This window comes from Callorhinus ursinus, unplaced genomic scaffold (assembly GCF_003265705.2).
Source record: "Callorhinus ursinus isolate GAN/ISIS: 27379988/994484 unplaced genomic scaffold, GSC_fseal_2.0 scaffold49, whole genome shotgun sequence".
NCBI classification, from domain to species: Eukaryota; Metazoa; Chordata; class Mammalia; order Carnivora; family Otariidae; genus Callorhinus; species Callorhinus ursinus.
The window spans coordinates 5,536,780-5,560,209 of NW_027397111.1; the positions used below are offsets into that span (position 1 = coordinate 5,536,780).

The 23,430-nt window shown below is 34.8% G+C and overlaps 1 protein-coding gene across 2 annotated transcripts in view; it reads right to left on the minus strand.

The window, feature by feature from the left end:
- USP47 (ubiquitin specific peptidase 47) overlaps positions 1–23,430 on the minus strand; it is a 109,898-nt gene that overhangs the window by 33,793 nt on the left and 52,675 nt on the right. For both annotated transcript variants that reach the window (XM_073882912.1, XM_025894076.2), the window contains 4 exons: positions 21,751–21,847; positions 20,041–20,186; positions 18,992–19,071; positions 16,551–16,700 (listed from right to left, as the gene is read on the minus strand). In XM_073882912.1, coding sequence (XP_073739013.1) covers positions 16,551–16,700; positions 18,992–19,071; positions 20,041–20,186; positions 21,751–21,847 — 473 coding nt within the window. The remainder of the gene's footprint in view (positions 1–16,550; positions 16,701–18,991; positions 19,072–20,040; positions 20,187–21,750; positions 21,848–23,430) is intronic.

The following is a 23,430-nucleotide window of genomic DNA, read 5'->3' on the forward strand; positions in this document are numbered from 1 at the left end:
ATTATAAAAACTGAGGGACAAAATAATTGCTTTAATTCTGCATGAAATCTGTCTTTCCTAGTATTGCACATCACAGTTAATCACTTCTACCTAATTTTTACACTGACTTTACATTGTGGAATTCGGCTAAATAATCTAAAAAAAATCCTGTCTTTAGATTAAAAATTCCATACTTAGAAAAGTACATGCATCACTTCAATCTTCTTGTAAAAGGAGACATTCATAAACTGTACAGTAAATAATAGAACTCTGAAGAATTCACACTATGCATATACTAAAGAATCTAGTAACCATCATTTACCACTATATTTAGCGTCAATCCTTAATTCGCCACTGCACTAAAGATTGGAAAGCACTGGGCTACTTTCTCCCTGCATGTCAGATACTGCTCCATCTGAAAATGTATGAGAGCTCTTAGAGTGTTCACCTAGTGGAACCATGTGGTTCTCTTTTCTCCATACAGCCTTAAGACAGAAGCAAGAAACTTAGTATGAATATTGTTTAAGAATCAGGGGACATAAAATTTTTAATCACTGATTTTTCACAATAAAAAATTGTAGTTAATACAACATATAAGACTGGACGGCATAATCTCAAGTTTCTTTTGTTGTGATCTCTTCACACATGGTCTAATCAGAACTACTGATCATATTTTCTTTTGATTCAGAACATGTTGCTCAAAAGATAAATAAAGGAGCTTGATCTGGCAAAATGTAAAATAGCTGACAACAAACTACTATGCACATATTGTTTCGTATAGCTCATTTTGGGATAAGAATAAAAAATAAAAAGATTTAAAATGCTTCTAACCTCACCCATCTCCTATTTTGTTCTCAGAAACCCAAGAAAGCAAGGGAGCTGAGGGTGGGGGGGTGGAGTGGAGAACCAAATAGTGGGTTTTTTTCCACATGACCAAGCATTTTATTGGAGGTCACAGAAAGGGGAACATTCAGAATGATTTTTTTTCTTTAAAGTATATTTTAAGCACGAAAAAGGCAAATCCTGTAAAAGCATAACATAGAAAAAGCCATATATATAGCTTAGCATAGGCTGATATCAAATTAGTCAAACTTTCCAAATAGAAACTGAACTGTAAAACACTCAATACTTTAACAAAAAAAGGGAAGGTATGTAGAGAAAATTATGTAACTCAAATTCTACTTTACTAAACCATGTGTATCAGTCTCTGGCTAGAGTTCATAGCTAACGCTATCTTTTTCTATTTTTTTAAGTTAAAACTCAGAGAAAAGTTTAAAGCACAGAAAACTCCCATAATTTATTCAGACTCACCAACTTTTAGTATTTTGCTACCCCTGCTTTATCATTCTCCCACCCTCACACACATTATGTATTTTTCTGAAGCATTTGGGAGTAAGTTTACATATCATGCTTTCCCTCTTAAGAGTTCTATGTGACTTTTTTTAAGAGTAAGGATATTCTTACATAAACAACAGAGTTCTCAAACTCAGGAAAATTTAAGACTGATAAAGTACTTTTGCCATATTCCAATTTTGTCAATTGTCCCAATCCTAAAAATGCCTTTCTCCCCATCCAGTACAGAACTGAATCCAGATCACAGATTACATTTGGCTGTCTCTTCAGATTCATTTTGTCTGGAACAGTTCCAAAGCCTTTCTTCCTTTCAGGACATAAATGGTTTTTGAAGGAGGCCGGTTATTTTATAAAATGTCTGCAATTTGGGTTTGTCTGATGTTCCTTATCGTTAGGTTCAAGTTCTATGTATTCTTTACTAGACTACCACTTAAGTTATGAAGTGTCCTAAGGATATCACGGTCACAGGCCATGATATCGCCAACCTCCCTACTGGTGAAATGAACTTTAATCACCTGGTCAAAGTGTTATCCAGCTTCTCCACTACATAGTTACTGTTTTATCCCCTTGCAGCTAATATGTAATCTGTAAGGAGATACTTGGAGACCATGCAAAAAGCCTGTATCTTATTAAACTTTCCACCTTGGATTTAGCATCCACTACTGGATTCTTGCTTAAACCAAATTATAAAATGTTTATGAGCCAACTTAAAAATCTTTTAGTAGGCAACTTAAGTCCATTCATATTTGATATGACGATGTTTTGTTTCATCTAAATTAGTTTATTATAATTACTATGTATGCTGAGTAATATTTACTGTGTTCTTCTAAGTGGCGTGTTTTGCTACCTTTTACATTCTCCTTTGGTATTTAGGAAGGTAATTTTGTTCTAGTGCATTTATACTTTTGTTAATGCCCTTAATTTTCCTTTTTCTTACTTAAGCCTTTAGTGTCTGGTTTGCTAGTTTTATGTTATCCTTTGTCTCCTACCCATTCAGCGATCTATGATCTCATTCTACTTTCCCTTATTTTCCCCCTTCCTCTTTTTTGAGTGGTATTCCTTTTACTCCATCTAACATATAATATGCTATTCTTCTACCTATGTCCCCACCTTGTTTCATTTAGTCCTTATTTCTATAATTTAATATATTAAGTGCTCATAGTACTTTTGCTGAAGCTTCCCTGGGCTGGGGATCTCTTCATTGGATAGAGTTTATCCCCTAATAAACTCAAGAAGGGCTCATGGATATAATAGTCAGTAATTTCTTCAATGTTCAAGAATGGAATTACTCACTGCCATCATAACAGAAGAAAAACTTGGCTAGATGTCAAATCTTTGGCCTGTACTTTCTTTCCCTGAGTTTCTGGAAATTGCTATTCCGTTGCCATGATTTGCATGCTGCTCTTCATAAGTATGATGCCAGCCCAATTTAAAGTTTAACAGTTTACCAAAATATGTCTGAATTGATTATTCTAGGTCAGTTTTTCCAAGTACATGGCAGGTCCTTCAAAAGTAGACTTAAATTTCCCTGACTCCCAGAAAGTTTTCTTGGCTTGTAGTTCCTAAGTTTTGTTCTACTGTGTTGTTTTTATTCTTCACAGACTCCCAGTTATGTTGGACATCCTTTGCCAGTTTTCATTTTCTCTGAGATCCTTTTTACTTTCTTGCATTTTCATTCTACGTCTCTCTTTAGATTTCCATTCCATTCTATTCTCTTGCACATTTTATATTTTATTCTTCACTTTGAACATAGTTTGGTCTTTTTCTCTAATTTCTTTCCTGAGTTTTATCAATTCATATTACATTTCCTGTTTTGTTTTTAAATTCATTTCTCTCCTTTAATTCTTGGATACCAGGTTTTGTTTTGTTTGAGAATATTTAATTTAGTCTGGGGTACTGTTACAGCATTCTACTGTGTGGTTATTTTCCTGAGGGCTTTTTTTTTGGCAAGATGGATTTTCATCAGTTGAAATGCTTTAATACGTATTTTCTGTTTTCTTCTAACAGTGATGCTGTGTAAATTTGATTCCCACCCCCCATCCACCCAACCCATCATTCTGTGGACAGCATTCTTTAGTTTGAGAGTACCTCAAACTTTTGTCAACTTAGTGAAGTGCAGTTTCTTAAACAGGTGATGGGAGTTCAGAGCTTGAGGTCGTCTTTCATTCTGCAGGATACTTAATTTTTCGCTTTCTCCTTGTTTTCTCTTCTCTTTACTACTATGAGTCAGATGCATCATGCTTCTCTATTTCTCTCCCAGAGGCAAAATTCTTCTAAGGATGCCACTTCTCACTCTAGAACTCCTTCCCTGTAGCTGGTGCTATAAACGACCCAAGTCCTATTTGGCACTCTCTCTTTTGTCATGTACTGCTGTACTTTCTCCTTTTGAGGGTGGCTTTTGTCTTTATTTTGTTACATCTTTCAATCTCTTCTCTGTTTCATAGTCTCGAAGGCTTTCCACTGCATCCTCTCCACACATATAGACTTGTAGCAGCAAGTAGAAGCTCTGCTGGAATTTGGTGATTATTTTGCTACTTACAAGTAATTTGAGGTTTAGGGTGTTCTGTCTCCTAGTAATGCAGAATTTATAGGTTACCTGGGTTTTATCTGTGTTCCTTTTAGTCTATGGTTTTTGGGGAGAATGTGTAGAGATAAACAGATTCTGGTGGCCACCATTATCCTCCAAACTCAGAAACCAGTTAAAACTATATTATAGTAATTTTCTATAGCTTCCGTATTCACTTTTTAACAAGTTGTCTCCAGGTTAATCATAAATAAGATAAGACAGTTATAAAAATTAGCTTCATCTGTCCATTGAAGAAATAAATTATGTAAATGATGGGCTAATGTGGCTATATACAATTATCTTCACCTTAATGTGATGTAGATTATGAAAAATCATGCCAAACTGTATTTTACATATTAAAAAATAAGCTATGGATCATAAAAATGCAACAAAATACTACAAATACTATACCATTATTAATATACACAAAAAATTTTGCTCTGGTTACCAACAGCTGTCCTCTTAAGTATGTTAAATTACTCATGTATCATGCTTCTAAACTAGCTTTGGGTTGACTATGGTTGTTTTTCATCACTCCAGAGTGAATATAATAGATTTATTTTCTAGAGCTTAATCCTTACTATTATACAAAATATAATTTGCACATTTTTTAGATTGTAATTTTCAGAGTTCAGAACAGAACAAGAGAATTCTTACATCATGAGTTATTACAATTTTATAGTTAATGCAGAAAATCTAGGCACAAGGCAATTATAAGGTATATCCAAGGAATGACACTGCCTATGAATTCTCATTGTTTTTACTCTTACCCTATATATAAAATTCTTTTCTCATCATTCAATGTCTATTTTATTTTGAATGAAGAAATGGGTGCCAAAATAGGATACTTTGTTTTTCAGATCGAGCAAAAAAAGATAAATCTGAACTACCACTTGGTAACTATTTCCTAACAGATTTTAATGTACTTAGCAATCCTGTGCTATCGATATATAGTAACATGTCTTCCTTACAGATATATTCAACTACCTTTCCCAGGATATATACTTTTTGTTTTGTTTTGACTAGGAAAAGAACTTTCTCCTAAGCCACCCACTTTTTCTATTTGCAATTTTTGAGATAACCGTAGATTCACAATGATAAGAAGTAATACAGAGTCCCTTGTACACCAGTTTCCTTCAACGGTAACATTTTGCAAAACTATAGTATGATATTACAATGAGGATACTGACACTGATACAATCTACATATCTTATTCAGGTTTCCCCAGTTTTAGTGTCTACGTGTGTGTATTAAGTTCTATACAATTTTATCACCCGTATAGGTTCATTATCTACCACCATTGTCAAGAGACTGAACACAGATCCTATACAAGGAGCCCTCATTGTTGCCCTTTTATAGTAACCACCTTCCCATCCTTCCCCTGGCCCCACCAAACCTCTAAGCTTTGATTAATCTGCCCCTAATTCTAAAATTTTGTCACTCAAAAATGTTATATAAATGGAATCATATCACATAAAACCTTTTGGGACTGGCTTTTTTTCACTCAGCATAATTCCCTAGAGATTCATTCCAGTTTTAGTGTGTATCAATTTTGTTTGTTTTTGTTGCTGAGTAGTATTCTATGGTTTGTATGTATCACAGTTTGTGGAAGTACTTGCTCGCTAAAGGGCATCTAGGCTGATTCCAGTTTATGCATATTAAAAATAAAGATGCTATGGGCATTCGTTTACATGTTTTTATGTGAACATAAATTTACATAACTTTTCATGACTCTGACATAAGTAACCAAGAGTACAATTGCTGGGGTTTACAGTAATTGTATAGTTTTACAAAAAATTCCCTGTAACATTTCACATTTTTTTTAAAGATTTTATTTATTTATTTGACAGATAGATAGAAAGTGAGAGAGGGAACACAAGCAGGGGGAGTGGGAGAGGGAGAAGCAGGCCTCCCGCTGAGCAGGGAGCCTGATGCGGGCCTCGATCCCAGGATCCTGGGATCATGACCTGAGCCGAAGGCATTCGCTTAATGACTGAGCCACCCAGGTGCCCAACATTTCACATTTTCATCAAGAATTTATGAGTGATCCACTTTCTTCACATTGTTACCAGCTTTCTGTGCTGTCATATTTTTTATTTTAGCCATTTTGTAGGTAGAGTATTACCTTCATTGTGGCTTGAATTTGTGACTAGTGATACTGAACACCTTTTCTGTATTTTTTTGACATCTGTATATCCTCCTCTTTGATGAAATGTTGTCTTTTGCCAGTTGTCTAAATGGATTGTGGTTTGTTTTTTGTTTTGTTTTTTTAACACTATTGTATTTTGGGGCTTCTTTATATATTCTAGATAGCAGTCCCTTGTCAGATACGTGGTTTGCAGGTATGTTCTCCCAGTCTGTAGCTTCCTTTTTTCCCTCTTTGCCTGGGCTTTCAGAGAGTAAATGTTTTAATTTTGATGAGACGCAACTTATCAATTACTCCCTCTGCGGATTATTTTTGGTATCAAATCTAAGAACTCACTGCTTACCCCTAGATCTGGAAGATTTTTTCCTATTTTTTTAAATAAAAGTTTGTAACTTTACATTTTACATTTAAATCTATGATCCATTTTGAGCAAATTTTTGTACAAGGTGTAAGGTTTAAGTAGAGGTTCATTTTTATGCATATGGATGCCCAATTATTCCATCACCATTTGTTGAAAAGGCCATCCTTCCTCCACTGAAACACTTTTGTGCCTTTCTCAAAAATCAGTTGGGGAAAAAAAATCAGTTGGGGCATACTAGTGCAAATCTATTTCTGGGTTTTCTGTTCTGTCCCATTTATCTATGTGTCTATCCCTCCACCAACACCACCCTAGTCTTGGTTACTGTAACTCTATAGTAAGTCTTATCAGGTAGACTGATTTCTCCCACTTTATTCTTCTTTTCCCTAAACTCTCTTAAGTCTAGCTACTTTTATTCCTTTACCTCCTACATAAATTTTAAAATAAGCTTGTCTATATCATCAAAAAATCTTGCAGATTTTGAGAAGAAAGGCTTATTAAATAATAACCTTGGAGAAAAGTGACATTTTTACTATGTTGAGTCTTCTAATTAATGAGCACATTGTCTATTTATTGAAATATTCTTTTCAGAATTAGTAGTTTCTTGTACATAGGTCTTGTACATACTTTGTTGGATTTACACCTAAGGCGTTCCCCCCCATGTTTGTAAATGGTATTGTATTTGAATTCCACTTTCTACATGTTATTTGCTAGTATCCTGAAGTACAACTGATTTTTGTATGTTTATCTCATACCCTGCTATCTTGCAAAACTCACTTATTAGTTCTACAGGTTTTTGGTAGGTGCCTTAGGATGTTTTACATTAAAAAAATCATGTTACCTAAAAGGGGGGGGCAAATTTACTTCTTTTAATTGGAATGCTTTTTATTCCCACTTCTTGCCTTATTGTCTGACTAGGACTTCCAGTACTACACTGAATAAGAGTGGTGAGAGCAGACAGACATCCTCGCTTAGAAATAACCTTGACATTCTAGGGGGAAAGCATTCAGTTTTTCATGAAATATTATGTTAGCCGTAAGGTTCGTTTTTTGTTTTTTTTTTTTACCATGTTCTTTACTAAGTTGAGAAAATTACCCTCTATTCCCAGTTTTCTGAGTTTTTTTATTGTGAGTAGATACTGAATTTTGTCAAGTGTTTTTCCTGAGTCAAATGATGTGATGGTGTGAATTTTCTTCTTCTGACTATTAATATGGTAGATTACTCTAACTGAATTTTAAATATTGACCAGTTTTGAATCCCTGAAATGAACCCTACTTGGTCATGGTTATCTAATTCTTTTTACATATTGCTTAATACTACCTACTAATATTTTGGTAAGAATTTTCTTACCTATATGAATTAAGCATACTGGCTTGAAGTTTTGCTTTGTTTTAACTTTGTCTGGTTTAGTATCAGGGTAAGACTAACTTCATAAAATAAATTGGGAAGGGTTCCCTCCATTTCTATTTATTGAAAGAGATTGGGTAGACTGGGTGTTCACTGTTCTAAAATGTTTGATACAAGGCTCCAGTGAAACCACCCCAACTTGGGAGACATTTTTGAGAAATTTTTAATTATGTGTTTAATACCTTAACAGGGCTATTTAAATTATCTAACTCATACTGGATTAATTATAGCTTGTGCTTTTTGAACTATTGATTCATCTAAGTTATTTAGATTTATGTGTGCATAACTGTTTGTTGTGGTCCCTTATGATCCTCTTGACACATCCATGATCTCTAGTGGTACTCATTTCATTCCTAATATTGTAAATTTGTCTTTTTTTTCCTGTCGGTCTTACTACAGGTATGTCCACTGTATTGATCTTTCCAAAACATTAGCTCTGTGTTTCATGATTTTCTCGTTTTTCTGTTTTCAGTTTCACGGATTCTGCTCTTTTCTTTATTATGTCCTTCCTTCTGCTTGCTTTACGTTACTTTTTTCTTGTTTTTCCAGGTTAGCTGGAAGCTCAGGTTACTGATTCAAAACTTCTCTTTTTTACCAACACAAGTATTTTACTAAAGGTGAGCATTTAATGCTGTTAAATTTCCCTCTCAGTACTGTTTTAGCTGTGTCTCAAAATTTTTTATATATTTTCATTTTCATTCCTTTCAAAGTGTTTTGTTATTGTTTTTATTAATTTTCCTTGAAGTCTCCTCTTAGACTCTTGGATTATTTAAGTGTGCTGTGTATTTTGCAAGTGTTTGGTGGTTTTCCAGTTATGTTACTGTTACTGATTTCCAACTTGATTCTATCATTGTTGAAAAACACACAATGATTTTAAATTTGTTGAGACTTGTTTCATGGTCTGAGGTATGATCTTTCTTGATATACATACAGTCCATTAAAAAGTGTACTCTGCTGTTGTTGAGTGGAACGTTTTATAAATGTTTATTAGATCCTGTTGTTGATGGCGTTGTTATCTGCTAATTTTCTCTCTAGAGGTTCTACCTATTAATTACTGACAGGCATTAAAGTCTCCAACTATAATTATAGATTTGTCAATTTCTCTTTTCATTTTGGACAATTTTTCCTCATATATTTTCAGCTCTGTTATTTGGTAAATACACATTTAGCACTGCTGTCTTCTTGATGAACTAACACTTTTATTTTTTAAAGATTTTATTTATTTATTTGACAGAGGAGACACAGCGAGAGAGGGAACACAAGCAGGGGGAGTGGAAGAGGAAGAAGCAGGCTCCCCACTGAGCAGGGAGCCCGATGCGGGACTCGATCCCCGGACCCTGGGATCATGACCCAAGTGCAAGGCAGACACTTAATGACTGAGCCACCCAGGTGCCCCTGAACTAATAACCCTTTTATTATAATGACCCTATTTCTAGTAATTTTCTTTGCTCTAATGTCTACCTTATCTGATATTAATATAGTCATTTGCCTCGATTAATGTTTACATAACATTTTTTTCATCCTTTACATTTCAGCCTGTTTATGCCAGTATATTTAAAGGGAGTTTTTTTGTAGCAAGCATACACAATTGGGTCATGTTTTTAAATCTGATATGCGAACTCTACCTTTTATTTGGTACAATTAGACCATTTACATGTAACTAAGCCTGCTATTATAGTTTTTTGTTTTCTCCTGCTTTCCTGTGGATTACCTGAACATATTTTTTTTAATTCCATTTTGATTTATCTAGTTTTTTGAAGTGTTTCAGTGGTTGCTCTAGGTATATTATATACACATAACTCATCATTCTACTGGTGTCATCCTTTTACCAGTTCAAGTAAAGTACAGACTTTACCTCCCTTTATGTCCTTTTACCATCTCCTGTTTATAAAGTAATTGTCTTAAATATTTCTTCTGCATACATTTAGAACCACATTAAACAATGTTATGGTTTTGGCTCAACCATCAAATATAATTTTGGAAACTTAGGAAGAGAAGGAAAGCCTACTGTATTTACCCAGATTTTTAGCTTACCATGTTCTTTCTTCATTCCTAACATTCCTAGATGCCTTCCTTTTATTATTTCCTTTCTGTTCAGAGAATTTTCTTTAGCCATTTTTTAAGGTGGGTCTACTGGTGGCAAATTCCCTTAGTGTTCCCTCACCCAGGGTGGGTCTTGATTTCCCCTTCATTCCTGAAGAATATTTTCACTGGGTATAAGACTCTAGTTGACAGTGCTTTTTTCTTTCAACACTTGAAAAATGTGCCACTTTCTTCTGGTCTCCATAGTTTTTGATGACAAATTTGCTTATGAGAAATCAGAGTAATTTTACCCTGTAAGAAAATGTATCTTTCGGGTGCCTAGGTGGCTCAGTTGGTTAAGCGACTGCCTTCGGCTCAGGTCATGATCCTGGAGTCCGGGGATCAAGTCCCACATCAGACTCCCTGCTCAGCAGGGAGTCTGCTTCTCCCTCTGACCCTCTTCCCTCTCATGCTCTCTTTATCTCTCATTCTCTCTCTCAAATAAATAAATAAAATCTTTAAAAAAAAAAAAAGAAAATGTATCTTTCTCACTTGCAGCTTTTAAGATCTTTGTCTTCAGTTTTCAGAAGTTTGACTATAACTGGACTTGATGTAGAGTGATTCTGGCTTATCCTGTTTGAGGTGTACTCAGCTTCTTGGATCTAGAGCTTTATACCTTCTACCAGATTTGGGAAATTTCCAGCATTATTTCTTCAAGTATTTTTCAAGCTCTGCCTTCCTTTTCCTCTCCTTCCAGGACTCCAATGACATAAATCTTAGATCTTTTATTATAGTTCCAAAGGTCCTGAGAACTTTTTAAAAACTTTCTCCAGTCTATTTTCTCTCTGCTGCTTACAATGGGCAATTTCTATTATTCTATCTTCAAGTTCACGGATTCTTTCTGCTGTCTCCTCGGTTCCGCTACTGAGTCTATCCATCAGGTTTTTCACTTTGGTATTGCATTTTTCAGTTCTAAATTCCCATTTCATTTTCCTTTTATCTGTTATTTCTTCCCTGAGAATTTCTATTTTCTCATTTTTTCAAATGGGCTTGGGATCTCCCACTGAAGTATTTCTATGATGATTGCTTTAAAATATTTGTCATAAATTCTAACATCGGTCACTTTGGTGTTTGTATCTGTTGATTGTCTCTTCTTTCATTCAAAATAAGACTTTCCTGGTTCTTAATATATAGAGTGGTTTTTTTTTTTCTTTTTTTCTATTGAAACCTGGACATTTCGGGTATTATGAGATTCTGGACCCTATTTGAATCTTCTGGTTTACTGGCTTTCTTTGACACTGCTCCAGGGAGAGAAAAGGTTTCTGCTTCATTACTGCCAGTGGGAGGAAAAGTCCAAGTCTCCCACTCAGCCTTTGCTGACACCTGGGATGAGGAGCTCTTCATTACTGTTGGGTAAGGGCTGACATTCTGGCTGCTCAGTAAGCCTCTGCTGATATCTTGGCTGTGAGGGGCAGAAATGTCTCCTAAGAGCTCCCCTGATAGCCTCCATTGACACCATAGGTAGATGGGGGCTAGTCTCCTTACTGTTCAAAGATGGCAAAAATCCTGACTCTTCTCTAGGTCTCTTCTGACATCAGTGGGGACAGAAAGAAGCATTTCATTCGTATTGAGGTGGGAGTGAAGGTTAGGTGCCCCATGTGTCTCTAATGACAGTGAACCAGGAGAACAGGAGAGTAGTAGTGGGAAGGTTTGTTACTGCCCAGCAGGGATGAAACTCCTGGCTATCTACTCAGCCTTCTCTGAAACCACCCGGGCAGGGGGCTAGAAAGCCTAGTTATAACTTCATGAGAATGGAAGTCTAGGCTCCCCACTCAGCCTTGGCTGGCAAGGGTTGAGATAGGGGCCACAGTCTTTCTGTGGTCTTTGGCTAGAACAGAATGGGTACCATCTAAAAGTTTTCTGCCTTGCTAGGCTGTCCCTTTCCTGGTCTTTTGGCTAGAGACAGCAGGCTTTTCAGTCTATGCCTGTTCCTGTTTCCAGGATGCCAGCTTCTTCAGCTCCAAGTTTGGGCTATATTAGGCAAAAAGAAAACCCAGGGAACTCACCCCATGTCATTCCTTGAGTCCTGAGGTCCCTAGTCTTTATGCCTTTTCTCCACCTTTCAGAGTCTTCTTATGTTTTATTTTATATATAATGTTCAAGACTTTCAGTTGTTTTAGCAGGAGGAATAGGGCAATGTACATCTACTCCATCTTCCTGAAAGCAGAAGTCCCCACTTTTTAAACTGGTTCCCACTATGTCCAACCACACAAATTCCTGGAAAAATGAGGGTAGAGTCTGTGGAAGAGATTTTTCTTTATGTGATGCTTACATATTTGGACAAATAGGGACCACTCCACCATCCAAATGAGTTATGTGGCTAAGCCAGACATTTAAGAATGTCCAAATCATCTGTTAATTCAGGGAAGAACCTATGATACAAACCTGTGCATACCAAACACTTGAAATGCTTATGATTTTATAAATACTTATGAATTTAACAATTTTTCATTCAAAACTTTAAAATAATCATTAAGCCATGTTTACTTAGGGAACAGAAATCTTTCACATACTCTGGTTTTTCCAAAGACACTAAATGGAACGATACAGCTAAACTCAATTTCAGACTTTTGAACACATTCTGTGATAATAAAGATATTTAAGCGTACTTACCTAATAGAATTAAAAATATACAAAGAAAAAATGGCCTATTACAGTGCCCACTGCACAGAGTAGGCAACTCAATAAATATGTTATATGACAAAAGATACCAATAAAAAGATAGTGTCTAAAATTTACTGTTAAATAGAAATGCTCCTCCCTAGTTAATGTTAAACATGAGATCCTATCATTTTTGTTTAATTTGTGAAAATACTTTCATAGTTAACTGATAAAAATTATACTTCCAATTTTTATGTATCACTAGCATGTATTTAGGACTATCTCATTAAAAAATATAAACATTATATAAAATATAAAAATATAAACATTATATAAAAAAACACTCAAATGTGCTTGGCAATAAGCAGATTCAAGGTTTCTTTGATCATGAAATTCAGAGAGACTGGTTTAGACAGCTCTAATCAATGAAAATAAAAGGTTCCAGTTACCTCACAAATCACTAGGAACAAATTTTTTTAGAAGGTTAGTAAAAGGAATTTTTCAGTTGATATTATTTTTTCAGGATTAAGGAGATATGTAAAACAAAAGTAAATTATAACACGTATTTCAGTATTCTCACTCCCCCTCAACATCCCAAGGACATAAACAGTGATGTAACAAAGTAGAGATAATCCTTAAATCACCTTATTCTAGTGCAGAGCTTCCCAAAATACACTTCTCAGAATCCTAGTATCCCTTAAAATATTCACAAATATCCCACAGAGAAAGAAAATGTTAGGTTAAGCACAGTTAAGCAAATTTCTCTACTACAGGAATCCTCGGGGCATTTAAAATAAAATATGCACAGCGAACTTCCCAAAGAGGATTAGAGTTGCACCATTTCCCAAATTTAATCAAAGAAGGCTTCTCTTAACCTTCTATTAAATCCTGTTGGAGATGAGTGTTAAACAGAACTCAGTCTGAGAGGTAAGAGAGCAGCAAAAGAGCCCTTAAATGTGGCCAAGTAAAATGAAGGCCAGAAATTTACTAAATAGCATAGCTAATAATGACTAAAAAATAATTCAGTGAAATTATGAAAAGCTTTTTTAAAAACTGTAGGCGATTCTAGCACTCATTAAAAAAGTAGTCTGCTATCAATCATGCTGAAAGGTGACCTTAAACATTTATGTCATAATGACAAATTAGCTAAATGCTATTTCCATTCATATTTTTATCTTAAATATTACTCTCAAGTTAATTTATTTGAACACAGAGATAAAACAACTCTAGGAATTGGATGTTTCAGATGAAGGTTAATAAAAACTTCAATTTTTAATAGAACCTTGCACTTAACTGCCTGAAATTAAGCATCACATGTTAACCTCACTGTATACACGTATCTATTATATTGTAGCTCACTGAAAGTACAGTAAACAGAACAAAGAATTATCAATGTTGTGTATGTACGTACATGTGTTTATGTGTGTGCGTATATCCAGTAAGACAAATAGAGTCCGTGAATAAAAGTAGGAAAATAAATTTAAAAAGAGTTCAATTCAAATTAAGCCAAATATTATATAAGTCTGAATGAGATTCAACTAGATTTTTACAATTCACATTTATACCTAATTCTTTTTAAAACACATAGAATTAACAAAATACATAATGGCAAGCAGTGATATAAAACTAATTTTAGATGCTGTGTGATGATTTCTAGAGATTAAGAAATGTAGGTTATAGGTTTTGAATTCAGAAAATAGTGGGAATTTACTTACCTCTAACCAAAGTTCTCTGAAGGTAGTATCTTCCTTAGAACCCCTATCTTGGGTAGTTCACCTGCTGTAATTTCCCTAAAGAAATTCCAGCAAAGTCTAGCAAGTTTTAAGTACCCTTCTGCAAGCCCTATTAGTGCATGTGTGTTATATAAACTTGCTCACATACTGCTTCATAGCTGTAGCCTCCAATTCCCACTGAATCACCACCACCACTACTACCACCACAATCCATGTATCAATGGAGGACACTACCTTTGGAGAATTCCATTTGGAAATGTGTCCTTTTTTTTCACTTCTCCAAAAGTATCCTCCAAAGCGCCCTACTGCTGAATCTATAACGTACTTGAGGAGTGATGGTAATCAGCAGGAAAGAAAACGAGGACACAAAGATTTAGCTAAGCAATTGGACTTGCTGACTACTCAAATACAATATTCCAACATAACAAAACAAGTAACACTAGCTTCCTCAACACTCAATTAATATGTAAAAACACTAAACTGAACATATATGTGAAAAAGCTTTCATAAAAAATACTTTCATAACCAAAGCAGAAAACATCTTTATCACCTGGGACTACCAAATATTTCCCTAGTGTATTTTGCTAAAGAAGTGCCAATATTTAAAAATGAGTTAGGAAATAAGTCATTGAACAGACAAATGTTCATAATTTTTTAGTATGCCACTCCTACCTTAAACTACAAGGGAAAAAAAAAAAGAGAGAGAGAAAGTAAAAACTGTTCAAACAAAAATGGAAAACAAAACGAGCCACTCACATGAAGGCCAATCTCATATACTTAGGATGGCAGTTTACAAAGGGTACTATTAACAAAATTTTTCAAATCTATTCAGAAAACTGAATAAAACATAATACAGGAAAGAAGACTCGATCTTATACTATCCAGAAAAGGTCTTCTACTTGGATTCCCACCGACTGATTCCATAACTTCTTATCGATTATTTCTTGATAGCGATATGAGAGTAGGAGAAAAAAAGCAAAGGGAAACAACTGAGGTCAGAGGACCAAACCATATTTGAAGCACTATTTTAGAGGATAAAGTATGGAGTAGCTTTAAAAACACTGATTTTAGGGGCACCTGGGTGGCTCAGTCGTTAAGCATCTGCCTTTGGCTCAGGTCATGATCCCAGGGTCCTGGGATCAAGCCCCGCATTGGGCTCCCTGCTCTGCGGGAGGCCTGCTTCTCTCTCTCCCACTCCCCCTGCTTGTGTTCCCTCTCTCCCTGTGTCTCTTTCTGTCAAATAAATACATAAAATCTTAAAAATAAATAAATAAGTAAAAACACTGATTTTAGCTACAAGCCACCACTGCCTTGGTAGCAATAAGGCCCAAAACAATATAGCTCTTAAAGTTTCCCCTGGCTCTTAACAGATTCAGAACAAATATTTCTGAACACTCTAATTTTTAAAAATCAACTTAACTCTTTCCATGGCTCTCCTTTTGTATCAGTAAACACAATAAAAGGCAATAATAAAATTATCAAAAAGCAATTGAAAAATGGATAAGACCTTAGAAATAGATGAAAAATGAGAAAACCTTAGATAATCTCCCAGTTGGATTCTCAGTATATAAATAATTAAACTAACTTTTAATTAATCAGTTAACTCATTTATATCAGATTCTTCAAATTACTGTGCTTCTACGATACATGGTTTTTAAATTAAATTTTAGAATAAGGATGTTCCTTTAAAAAATGTGGCCTCTGTTTATCATAAAAACCAGAGGTTATGTTTCCAATTTTAAAAAATATATGAACAGGGGCATCTGGGTGGCTTACTCGGTTAAGCGTCTGCTTTTGGCTCAGAGCATGATCTCAGGGCTCTGGGATCAAGCCCCTCATTGGGTTCCTTGCTCAGCGGGGAGTCTGCTTCTCCCTCTCCCTTCCTCCCCCTCCACCCCCCTACTCATGTGCTCTCTAATAAATAAAATCTTAAAAAGATTATATATATATTATATATATGGAACAATGTACACAAAACAAAAAGTACTTTCTGATACAAAAAATGGTCACCAAAAAAGCATTTATAAAACAGACTGTTTAGAGGTAAAAAAAAAAAAAAGGATAAAGTGAAATAATCTAGTCATCTATCAGAAAGAATAAAATACTGAACCATGAGGCAGTACACTGAATCCACTTTCCCTTTTATACATGCACTATTAGGACTCACTGAAGGGTCAAAAATCTTCTAGATCTTGCTAGTTTAAGAGCAGGAATTACTAACAACCCAAGAAGGTGTATCTAGGATGATACTTACAACAGATTATACCACTGTGCTATTATGTATTCTGTGTATGGTACACAAGCAGTCAGCTGAAAGGTACACACCACACTAGCAAATGCTTGACTGGACCCATAAGGCCGGATGACCAATGGAATATCAAGATACGTGTCGATTCTCCAGCCCTCATAACCACATTCCAGACACCTCACGTAGTCCTTCAGCTTGCCTTGATATAGTTCGTTTATAAGATCAGCCTGAAAATAAGAACATTAAAAAGTATTCCTTAAAATTTATTTTTAAAATACACAAAAATTCCTACTTTTAAAAATAAGTTTCAAAGGATATTCATTCTTTACTGCTGAAGTTTTAGAAAGCTTTAAGATTTATCTAAAATTCTATTAAAAAAATGAAGGCTTGACAAAAATTAACTAAAAATCAATAAAATTAGATTAACACTAATTTAAGAACCAATGTGCAAAACTTAACTAGTTCAATTCTCTTATCACTAAAAACTCTACTACTAAGATGTTTTGTTGAAATCAGTTACCAATTTATTATACTATTAAGCTTCATATTATCTTTTCATTAGGTTGAGAATACACCTAATCTATCACTTTAGGCATGTTGATAATTACCTAACTAAATAGCCAGCTAGTTTTATAGCTTTACACATGTATACCACCTCACAATATTATATTCTGATTCCTAAAATCCTATCTTCTAGCTCAAGGTGCAAATAAAACTTTTTAACTTTCAGTAATATACATAAAGCAATTTTAAGGGAAAACATACAGCAAATTTCCTTTAAAAATGTACAGAAATTTTTTAAAAATTCCATCTCCATCAAAATACCCTCATTTAAAAGAATGGATCTCTCACTAAGTCCCCAAACTTAGCCAACTGGGGCTTCTGTCCCCAAAAAGGCAGGTAATTCCTTTAGTAAGAACCCTCCAAGTGAATGTCTTGCTTCAAAATTCTCGTACCAAAATTTGGGTATGCAGCAGGAATGCCTCAGTTGATCTTTTAGTGAAAGCGCTGACCCAAAGAGGGATATAAAAAGGGGAAGAGTAACTTCAGACCTATGAAGAAGAAACAGCCCCTAATACCATATAAATGAAGTTACTAAAATACAATAGGACTAGGTAGAGAAACCAGGTCACTATGTAAACTTAATTTTTTTTTCAGTATCTCTTAAGGAAGAATGGAAAAGAAGGAAAGTGTATTACAATTTACCTCTTTCATAAATTTGTATCTCTTCAAATGTCTAGGGCTTATAAGCCTTCAAACTAGGACCCGTCATCATTGTCGAAATTAACGCCATTTATTTAATGAAGCCTTCTTCATTCATCTGCCTCAGTCATAACTGATTATATTTTCTGCATCTGAGAGGGCATTTCTAAGTGGTTCAAACCAGTGTTTTTCAAACAGTTTTGATAATAACCCACAGTAAGAAAATAATGTATATCTCAACCCAGTACATCTAACTCTAACAAAATTTGCACAAAATAATACCCTTACTTTTGTGCTACTCTTACACTTTTCCATACTAGTCCATTTTTTTAAGTGTGGATGTAGATTTACTAAACTCATTTTATAACACACAAATGGATCACAACCTACAGTCTGAAAACTCTGGCCCAAGCCATCATCATAATTCCAATCAGACAGCAGACTCTCCAGGCTATCTTCCAGAATCTTCCTCCTTTTTCATCCCTGTGATGCCTCCCCAACCACCCCCCTCCCCGCCCCCATCATTAGAGTTCTCTTTCCTGAGTTCTGAGCCCCACCCAGTTCAGCCTTACCATCCCACAATAATATATCGAATGCTCTTCCCACCTCTTACCTGTTCTTTTTCTACTGGAAGAAGAACAGAGTCAGATTAAGAGGAATCCTAAGTGTCAAAAGCATACCTCCTTGGTCAAAATGAAGGTAATACTCAGCTATACTTAATCTGCTATAGATTATAATTTTTTTTTAAGATTTTATTTATTTATTTGAGAGAGAGAATGAGAGATAGAGAGAGAGCATGAGAGGGGGGAGGGTCAGAGGGAGAAGCAGACTCCCTGCTCAGCAGGGAGCCCGATGCGGGACTCGATCCCAGGACTCCAGGATCATGACCTGAGCCGAAGGCAGTCGCTTAACCAACTGAGCCACCCAGGCGCCCAATCTGCTATAGATTATAATACATGTAATTTACTTAGTAAATATCTGAAAATACTGTTCAAAAATCATCCCCAAAAAACCACACATACACATGTAGGTATATATTTATATATGAATTATATAGTTTTCAGTTAAAAAGAGACCATCTAGATCATAGAAACCAACTTCCTTATTTTAAAGATGAGGAAACTGAGGTCTAGCATGGTTTAATGAGGATCTGTATGACTCAGTTAATGGCCAAATGAGAACCTAGTACTTTCAATTCCCCATTCAACACTTTAACAACTGAACTAATGCCAGAGTTTTAAAACATTTCAATAGAATAAAAGTCACTTATGAATGATTTATTATAAAACATTCCCTTCAACCTGAGATGAATTACCTGTTCTGTTTGTTTCCATTTCTGTTCCAACGCATCAAACATGACTCTGCACAGTTCTTGTACATCATGCTGCTGCCAAGCTATTTTAAAATAAAATTTAATTAAAAACAGCATTAAATTTAGTATAATGAAACATTAATTTGTTGTTTAAAAGCAAACTGTTAAAAGTATGGAAAAGTCGGGGCGCCTGGGTGGCTCAAGCGTCTGCCTTCAGCTCAGGTCATGATCCCAGGGTCCTGGGATCAAGCCCCACATTGGGCTCCTGGCTCAGTGAGGAGCCTGCTTCTCCCTCTCCCTCTGCCTCTCTCCCTGCTCACGCTCTCTCTCTCTCTCTCTCTATCTCTGTGTCTCAGATGAATAAATAAAATCTTCAAAAAAAATTTAAAAATAAAAAAAAGGTATGGAAAAGTCTACACAAAATAATTCTAAATTTAAAAAAGAACACAAACTACACATTAGTCATGAAAAGGTAATCACAAGGAAAACAATCAAGGGTTTTTAAGTAACATATGCTTTACAGTGCTACGATATTTGCTATTTTTGTTGTTTCACTGTAGAGTTAAGAAATGTTAAGAAAAATCTAGAACTAAAAATTTTAGTTTAAGTCCATAAAAACAGACTTTAACCAAACTTACTTTACAAAAAAATTTTAATTGATCAAAAATTTACCCCTAGTGCTTAAATTTTAAAAATAAGTTTTGTTTTGGGTTTAAAGATTTTATTTATTTATTTGACAGAGAGAGACACAGTGAGAGAGGGAACACAAGCAGGGGGAGTGGGAGAGGGAGAAGCAGGCTTCCTGCCAGGCAGGGAGCCTGATGTGGGACTTGATCCCAGGTCCCTGGGATCATGACCTGAGCCGAAGGCAGACGCTTAACGACTGAGTCACCCAGGCGCCCCAAAAATAAGTTATTTTTAAATCCCAGCAAAAGGCAACGAGAAGGTTTATCATAAAATCAATTAAGCTATTAATATATTTTGTTTATAATATTGTCTCCCAGAATTCCTTTGAATATTACAAACACTTATCATTACAAGAGAAATAGTACCCTCACTACTATCCCATCCAAAGCTCCTTGTAACATCTGTGGTTTCAATTGCTCTCTTTTTGCTGGTTTGTAACAAAACAAAAAGCCTTTGAAGTTGGTATGGGATACTTGTCACTGGATCTTCTTCAGATTCTTCAAATTCCCACCTATTGAAATAAAATATTTGAAAATTATTTACAAAACATTTTTATTCTTTAAAGCATCATTAATATTAACATCGTAATAATATAAGGCTGTAACTCTTGGGGTATACAGAATTTGGATATTAACTGAAGCTATTATTATCTAATGAAATAGGAGCCTTTCCCTAATTCATAAATTCAGAAGAAATTTAGACTTTAACAAGAAAAGACATAAGAAGGCAACACTAATGAAAGGCAAAGCTCATCTAAAAGTAATCACAGATTTTGAATCTGATCAAGACTCTTGTCCTAATTATTAATTCATAAAAATACAGGGAACAGAACAATATTAAATGACACTATGGCATTCAACTATCAAAATCCAAACTGTGGAAAACTACAGGAGAAAGGACGTCAGTTTTCAATATATATAGTTTCAAGGAATAAACTGCAAGGGGAAAAAAAGATGGAAGGGAATTAAAAATAGATTAAAAAGATTAAGAATCTTATCAGTCAATTGCACTGTATGGCTCTTGTTTGGATCCTGATTTGAACAGATTGTTTAAAAAAATTATGAGCAATCAGGGAAACCTTATTAGCACTGACCTGTGATATATTTACAGATGACACAATGGGAGTGTGCTTCCAAATAATCAGAATAGAGGGTATTAGATAAAAAAGACTGATCATGAGTTGATAATATTCAAAGCTGGGTGACGGGTACAAAGGGATTCATTACAATGTCTACGTTCACAAGTAAATTCAGATGATGAGCTTCCATATGAATGGAATGATAATGTTGTTTGAGCAACACAACCAATATTAAAAGCTCCAAAAATACTTTAAATACATATTTATGGTAATTTCAAAGATGTTATTCAAGAGTAACACAAAAAAGGAAAAATCAGTTAATCTGTACTTTAAAATGTCTTAAAAAAATAAGTTATGCATACCTTAAAGAAAATATACAAAACAAGAGTATATTAATGTATTACAATAAGATAGTCATAAAAATAACTTTCTGGGACTTTTAGGGTTTATTTAAATATGGATTTCCTCCAGAGCATTTTAAAGTACCTGGTATATATACCATCTTTTACACACTTAGACACTTACACATACACACACAGACACACACACCCAAAGGACAGCTGCAGTATATTTTAATTAGAAACAAAGTTTGAAAGTTTAAAAGATGACTTTGTTTCTTAAATTGAGAAGTAAAAGGAAAGAATATGGTTTACATATTCAGATTATCTCAAAAAGCAGATAACATATTTCTTTATAAAGATGTTAAAGCTGTAAGTGAGGGAAAGCTTTAATACAGTAATTTAACCCAAATGTAAATCTTTTTAATTTTATCCTTTGCTGGTCTACACACTTCTGATTCTCTCTCTCCACAAATTTTTCATACGTCAATCTCTCATAAGATCTTTTTCTTATATATTATTCAAGACGTCTTATGAAGTGAGAAATACCCCCAAACTTTGTAAATAAATACAAGAAGGTAAATTAGACTTTATTAGTTAAAATCTATACTTTCATTCTTAAATCAGTTTTATTTATAAATTTTTTTTTGAATACTCACTTATATAATGCATTCCTAAATTCAGGAGTCATAAAAAGTGTCTGCAAAAGGCTATTCAAATAGCAAGTCATTGCTTGGTTTACTAATCCCACATATCCTTTAAAAAGAAAACACAAATATACATAAATCAGCATCTACATTAAAAATAACAAAAAGAAAACTTAGTAAGAATTTAATGCACAGTAAAAATTGAGAGGTTAAGGTTACTTGGAAATTATTTTAGTTTTTTCAACAACAATAAGAAAGACCCCTTTTTCTAAAATGTGCACTACGTAAACCTTGTTTCTCAGAAAGAGGATATCTTGTTAAGTGTCCAGAGATATGCATGGATGTTATGTAGCATTTAATAAAATTTAAAGAAGAATATTTCAATATAGTATGTTTACTTGATATAAAAATAATCTTTGTTCCCCAAATTGGTAAGTTGTTGATTAAAATGGAAAAGTATAAACATATTTACTTATCACAGACCCAAAATAGGAAGACTGAACTGAACCAGCTATCCATGCTATCAGGCTCTATAAACCAATTTGTGCCAAGATTAATATATGAGATAAATTCATTATATAAAACTCAGAATGACTTCCTCTATTTTAACAAGCCCATTAAGTATGAGATTTTATATACATTAGCACACTATGCAAAGACTATAAAGTAAGAAGAGAAGTCAGAAATAGGAAAGAATAGAGAGAGGGAGTGGGGAAGGGAGAAAGGAAAAAAGGAAAAGCTTATAGGAACTTAAAATTCAAGTGAATGATTAAAATTACTTAGCTTTATATATCTGATTGGAATATGGCTACCATTGTTGAGAACATTTTTGGAATTTCTCTTTTGAAGTAGGCTTCAGGCCCCGTTTATGAGATACACATCCACCAAAAAAAATCAGTCTCATCATATTAGTTATACCTCATTACATGAGCAAAATGTGGTAAACACTTTGCTTAATAATTAAACTTATTTACTACCACTTAATACTGAATGACTTGGGTGTTTCCAAAAAAAAAAAAAAACCACTTAAATCTTTTCTCAGCAGACACTGAAGGTGTTCACTGAAGCTTTTCAAAATACTTTTTCAATTCCTCAATTATCAAAATGTCTTGAGAAATGCTAGGCTCTGCAGATAATAATATTGCCAAAAGTGATGAAAGGACAAACAAATATGCATGATAAGCCTTGGTCAGTTGTGGAAAAGAGGACTAGATTCCACGTTATCTATATGGTTCTAAGAAGAGATCAAGTAGCTACCCACTTTTCACTCTGGACTAAGGTTCAAGTTTTAATTTCTAATGCCTTTCATATTTAAGAATACTGTGTTTATAGGGGAGCCTGGGTGGCTCAGTCAGTTAAGTGTCCAACTTTTGCTTTTGGCGCAGGTCATGATCTCAGGGTTGTGAGATGGAGCCCTGCATTGGGTTCCGTGCTGGGCGTGGAGCCTGCTTAAGATTCTCTCTCCCTGGGGCGCCTGGGTGGCTCAGTCATTAAGTGTCTGCCTTCGGCTCAGGTCATGATCTCACGGTCCTGGGATTGAGCCCCGCATCGGGGCTCCCTGCTCAGCAGGGAGCCTGCTTCTCCCTCTCCCACTCCCCCTGCTTGTGTTCCCTCTCTCACTGTGTCTCTCTGTCAAATAAATAAAATCTTAAAAAAAAAAAAATTCTCTCTCCCTCTCAAAAAAGTAAAATA